General features: G+C 51.4%; 1 protein-coding gene across 2 annotated transcripts in view; it reads right to left on the bottom strand.

Annotated features, from left to right (window-relative positions):
• Positions 1–6,337, bottom strand: part of KCND3 (potassium voltage-gated channel subfamily D member 3) — a 195,423-nt gene that overhangs the window by 9,985 nt on the left and 179,101 nt on the right. For both annotated transcript variants that reach the window (XM_023535796.1, XM_011367205.2), the window contains exon 2: positions 1,707–1,869. In XM_023535796.1, the coding sequence (XP_023391564.1) occupies positions 1,707–1,869 (163 nt within the window). The remainder of the gene's footprint in view (positions 1–1,706; positions 1,870–6,337) is intronic.

The following is a 6,337-nucleotide window of genomic DNA, read 5'->3' as shown; positions in this document are numbered from 1 at the left end:
GGGCAGGGCTGTGGTAGGACCCCTGGCCCCTCAGGGTCTCAGGCTCCCTCCTTCGCTGGGAGAGGAGACCCCAGATTCTCACTGCCCTTTTCTTCAGGACGGCATAATGAATTCAGAGATTGTTCACGTTGGCCAGCTGACAGGAACAGAGAAGAGATAAGGCTTCTATTTCTGGAATGGCTAGCAGTGGACGGGGGTGGAGGCGCCCTGACCTTGGGTGAAGAGGGAGAAATCGGGTGCTGGAGGGGATGGGCGGACAGCACAGAGCCAGAAGGTCAATCTCAGGCAGCTTGGCCACAGTCCAGACCCAGGTCAAGACGAGTCAAAATGTATTTCAGCACAGGCGGAGGGGACAACAGGGTGAGGAGGAGGTGAGCACAGGGGCCATAAAGGGGACATGCCGGAAGTGGGAACCAGCTGCGTGTATAATATAATTATATCATATGTATTTTATTATGAAGTATTATTACATATAAAGTATACATTTCGGAGCTGGCTCCTGCGAACGTTGTGGCTTTGGTTCGGTCAGCACACACTATTCTGAAATTCCGGATTCCTCTGCTATGTCAGGGGCCCCGCTACCTGGGGGGTCCCCATGTGAGTGGAAGGCCAGCGGCAGGGACCAGGTGGTGAGAAAGTGACTCAGCTGCAGCGCATAGGGCCTGACACACAGTAGGTGCTCAGTAAACGCTGCGGAATGAATGAATGAAAGAATAAAACGGACGCGAACTCTCGGGCTTCCACAGCAACACTTTCAACAGGATCCTCTCGGGACATCGTACCCGGAAATGCCCCCTGGAGGCTGAGATGCTCTGAAGGGGAACCGCGTTTCAGCCCAGATCAGAAGAAGGACGAAAACTGCCCCTCTGTCCTCCCCTTTCCTGACAGGAACCACGTAGAAGTCACGACCCAAGAGTCTTCACCAGCCAGATGCCCTGAAAACGCAGGTGAACGCCGGCCGCCCGTGTGGGTGAGTTGTTTTGGATGGAAGGCGGGGGACCAGCCGGGCAAGGCGGCTTCTGTCTCAGCACCCAAGCCTCTGCCATTGCTCCCCGTTCCGTGGGCGGAGGACGAGCTCGCCCACCCTGCCTTCTTAAGCAGAGTAAACTGGAGCCAGTGAACGCTGTCCTCAGGGCCAATGGCTACCATACTGCTCCTCAAGCGCGGCTCTGTGCCTTGACCCTGAGATGCCCCAAGGTGACTGAAGCCTTCCGTGCCCTTTGTCCCTGAACTCATCGGCCTCACAATGTTCTCCTTTCAGAGGGTTCGTTTTCCTTTTCGGCAAATTTATTTTTATCCCTGTGTTTTGTATAGGCTATTGTAGGGTATAGAAAAGTGATTATGTCCCCCAGGAAGCTCTTGGCTGGGACAGGGGACGAGTCCAGGGCACGGCTGAGTGGGGGTGGCTTAGGTCTCAGAGGGGGAGCCAGGGCAAGGAAACTGCACGAGATAAAAGGGAGGTAATGAGCTTATGAACAATTGAGCGTATGTTGCATTTTGTGGCCGACTGGGGCTGGAATGCAAGGCACCGGCAGGTAGAAAGAGACATGAAGCTGCTTTACCTTCCAAAGCCAGAGCCATCTGTGCAGTGACTCCCTCAGATACTCCAGGCCTGGCAGCCTGACTGTGACCGCTGCCAAGGTGAAGGGCCAGGCCCCTCTCTGGGGCGGCACCCCACCCCTCCCCGCCCCCGCTCTGAGGCTTACCTTCTGTGCCCTGCGTTTATCAGCTCTCTGATTCTGGTGGTAAATCCGGCTGAAATTGGAGACGATCACAGGGACTGGCAGGGCGATGACCAGGACGCCACTCAGGGAGCAGATGGAGCCAAAGATCTTCCCGGCGATGGTCTTGGGCACCATGTCCCCATATCTGAGAGAGAGAAGCGGGCGCAGGGAGAGGGACCGTGTGGGAAACGAGTCAGGCGACTTCCCTGCCGATCATTCACTCGCTCATTCACTCAACCGTCGTTTAGAGCGCCTACTATGTGCCAGGTCCCGTGATACGACCTGGGAATGAACAAAACTGACGAGATCCTTATTTTCATGGAGCCAGCGTCCTACGAGGAGAAGACCGTAAACAAGGAAGTGAATTCATGAAACGTCGTGACTTGTGTTTATTTCTGTGAGGGCGGCAGAGACAGGTGCCCTGCCGGGTGGGGAGCGTGTGGTCAGCAAAGGCCTTTCTGCAGGGGGAACATTTAAGCTGAGACCCGAAGGGAAAGGGTCCAGCCACGCAACACCCTCGGGGGAGAGTGTGCGGGGCAGCGGGAGCAGAAAGGACGGAGGCCCCGGGAGAAGCAGCCTGGCCGGTGCTAGGAATGGTCCAAGAGCCAGTGGGGCCGGGCGCAGTAAGGGACGGGGAGTCACCCAGAAGGAGGCGGCCTCGGTAGGCAGGGGCCAGGTCGCGCGCGCACTGTCTACTGGGCCAGGACGAGGAGTGCATCCCTCGTCCCAAGGGCAACGAGAGGAGCAACACGACCTCACTTGCGATAATAAGAATAGATGAGAAACCTACCTTCTGCTGAGGCGAAGATTTATAAATTTACAAAGCACTTGTACACCTTGACCTCGCATAAGCTCCATGACCTTGTGAACCCTGCATCCTCATCCCCATAGTTCCGATGCAGGAACCAAGGCCCAGAAGGATTCCGTGGACTGCCGTGGTTGGGGACGGCGGGGGTTAAAACCCAGTCCTTCTGCTTCCCTGCCTTTGCCACTAACTACACCGAGTGACAGGGGGACCCCGAGCTCTGAAACTCATCCCTCCAAGCCGCGTGGCCGCTTTGGGACAGTGCCTGCTCCTCTCGGAGCTCTGAGAAACTCTCAAGTACTTCACGCCCTGGCAGATGCCCCCGGGGACTGGCTTGGCCTGGGTCCCGCTCGGCCCGGGCAGGCGGGCCAGATCCTCTCTCCTCTGGTCAACAAGACTCTCCAGAGCGGTTAAGTGTTTAGCCTCTTCTTCACTGAGATAATTTAAAGGCCTTATTAAGTGAAGAGCCATGATGACTCTGTCCAAAGCCAGAAACATCCTCTTCCTGGCTTCTGTGCCCTCTGGGCATCTGGAGCAGAAACAGGCTTAGGATGACCAGGAATTGATGCTGCTGAAATAGTGAGGCTCAAAGCCCCTTGTCCCCTCAGGAACTCCAGGTGTCCTGGGCTCCACAGAGGATGTGGAACCGGAGGAAGGGAGGGAGTCAGTTCAGAAGTATGAGGTCCTCGCCTCTTAAGCACCTGAGGACTTTGGGGAGGCGATGCCAGTGGTTGACACATATTTGATCTCACTGAAGCATCTTAACACCCTATGAAGCGGCTCCCGCTTTGAGAACTATCCTCCTTCTCCTTCAGCGTCCAGGTCCTTTGTCCCAAATCAAGCTGTCTCAGTCAAGCCACTGACATTGAGACCTGTCATAGCTCCTTCTGGAACTTTGACACCAGGTTTGCCTTCTCAGGAGCGGCCCCCAGTGAAGCGGTTGAGAACTTGGCTTCCGGAGTTAGACGACCTGGGTTCAAGACCCACCCAGCTCCACCATAAAACAGCTGCGTGACTATTACTATGGCCCTCAGTTTCCTTGTTTGTAAGATGAAGGTAATAAGGGTACCTAGGTCACAGTCTGTTGTGACATACACAGCTCTGTCGACATGGCCACTTTTGCTTTTACCGAGGCATTCCGATACCCACGGTCTCTGTTGCCAGGAAACTCTAAAAACCACCGCTGATTGTCCCATGTTCACATAATCCCAGTGGTGAAGGAAAAGGGGGCTGCCCTGACAGGTGAGCCCCGTTAGCTGTGATTTTCAGATGACATGACTGAAAGGTGGACACCAGGCACGTGACCACGGATAAAAATAGAGCATGACAGGAAAATGTAAGAACAGTGTCAGGAAGGCCACATCTCGGAGTGATTGAAGCTGGTGGAAAATACTAAGGACAACAGAAAGATGGTTTTACCCCCTGGCAGAAAGACTAAGGAGAAAAGCTACGCCTCTGGCTGGGGCAGATGGTCTGCTGGCAACAGAAGACAGAGAGAAAGCAGAACAACCCAACTCCCATGCGCTCTTGCCTTCACCGAGAACATGCTTTATCTCGGAAAGGCTGGAGCAAATGTGGATAAAAAGGATCTGGAGCTTGAGGTAGGGACCCGGAGAGCAGGCAGGCACCCCGGTGTCCTCAGGGGATTCACACCTGGACCCACCACAGAGACGGAAGGAACGTGCAGATGGATTTGTAGAACCACTGAGAAATCACGGTGCAGTGGAGAAATGCCAGGAGACCAGAGATGGAAGATGATTGTATTAATATTTTTAAAGGAGGAGACAAGAGTCTGAGAAACTGCAGATTAATAGGCTCGGTGTCCATCAATTCTGCCATCAAGTTGCTGGCAGAATTTGAGAGCAGATCCTTCAGGGGACAGCTGGCAAACACTTGGAAAATCAACTGTATTGGTTTACAGTTTACACCTTGCCAAATTAACCTTATTTCTTGTTTTGAGAGGGTTAATTGACTGACGGATCAGGAGACCGCTACAGAGATACTGCACTATAATTTTAGCAAGATGTGATTTTGTCCCAGTTCTTTATGCCCTTGGCAAGCTGGAGGAAGATGGTGTGGACAGCAGTGTGGTCAGTAGGGGACGAACAACCATCTCCAGTCTCCTGATGCTTCTCAAAGGTTACCAGCAGCGGCCTTAGGCCAGCGAAGGACACTCACGCTTTTCGTGTTAGAAGGGTCTCCTTTAGTGAATGAGTAAATGAGTAAAAGCGAAACGGAACAGATGTAAAGTTAGGTCTCCAGTCTACAGCTTCTATAAAGCCAGAGGGGAGGCAGCATGGCCTAATGATTGAGGCTGGCGTCACATTCTAGCCCCTCAGTACGTACTAAATACTGTAGTGACCTTGGGCAAGTTATTTAACCTGAGCCTCTACCAATATAAAATGGGTTTTATATACTGAACTTACAGTGTTGTGGTGATCATCATGAGGTGATTCAGGAGAAGCGCTCAACGCGGTGTCTGGGGGAATGTAAATCCTCTACAAGCAGCCAGTGTGGTGGGTGCCTGGTGTTCCATCTGATTCCCCACCTTCCCCACAGCGGAAGCGTGCCCCTCCCCCACCACGGGACATAACCTCTGTCTACAGGCGCTGGCTTTCCAGGGAGCTGCCTCGCTTTGACAAACCTCCTCCTCATGCTCTGGCTCTCATGATCACAGTAAGTTCAGAACAGGGTGTGTGACTCACACTGGGCCGATGAGCTGGCTCCCTTCCTGGATCTAACAGCTTTATTGAGATATAATTCACTTACCATAACATTCGTCCACTTAAGTCGTGCAAGTCAATGGTTTTTGTGTTTTCTAAGGTTTCAAGGTTCCTTCACGTGGTAGCATATTATCAGTACTTCATTTCTTTTCATGGCTGAATAATTTCCCATTGTATAGATATACCACGTTTTATTTATTTATTCTTTAGTGGACATTTGGGTGGTTTCTCCTTTTTGGCTATTATAAATAAATTTGGCTACGAAAGTTTGTGTACAAGCTTTTGCGTGGACATATGTTTTCATTTATTCAGGACTGGTTCACAGTTAGAAGAACTGTCACACTATTTTCTAACGTGGCTGTACCATTTTACAATCCCACCAGCCATAAATTAGGGTTCCGGTTTCTCCGTATCTTTGCCAACACTCGTCACCATTTGCCTTTTGATTCTAGCCATCCTGGTGAGTGCGAAGTGGCATCTCATTGGGGTTTTGGTTTGCATTTCCCGTTAAGATGACCGATGACTGGCACCTTTTTCCCTTCCCTGGATTTTTACCCTTGAGCCCAGATCTGTCATTTAAAGAAGTTAAAGGTGCAACAAATAAAACTCAAGAGCTGTTGGCAGCCATGTTTTCTGCTGTGGGAAAAAGCCAGAGAGTAGCCAGGGAGGAAGCAGGTTGCCGCTTAGAAAGAGAAGAGAGACGGAACGGGAAGTCCCTGTCCTAATTCTCACTGAGGAGCAGCTTCATTTTTGCCTTTCTTGTGGTTTAGTTGTTCAGTCCTTCCTGTGACTTTGCAGACCAACAAACTGTTGTCTTTGTTCAACCTTCTTCCGTCTGGATCCCATGATGGTAATGAGGATGATGGTGACGAGGGTGATGATGATGGTGAGGATGAGGCTCCTGCTGATTATTTTAAAGCAAGCTCTCGAAATTTCTAAATGACAGAGCTACTATGAATTGAGATCTTTAGGAGTCAAAAGGGATTTAACAGGTTGTAATCATGGGTGAAACCCATCAGATTAATTTTAATAAAGATAAATGACAACACCAGCATGTTGACTCAAATAATCAATGCCTGTATAGC

The sequence above is a fragment of the Pteropus vampyrus genome, unplaced genomic scaffold (assembly GCF_000151845.1).
Source record: "Pteropus vampyrus isolate Shadow unplaced genomic scaffold, Pvam_2.0 Scaffold6, whole genome shotgun sequence".
Classification (NCBI taxonomy): domain Eukaryota; kingdom Metazoa; phylum Chordata; class Mammalia; order Chiroptera; family Pteropodidae; genus Pteropus; species Pteropus vampyrus.
This window is presented reverse-complemented; position numbering and strand designations above follow the sequence as displayed.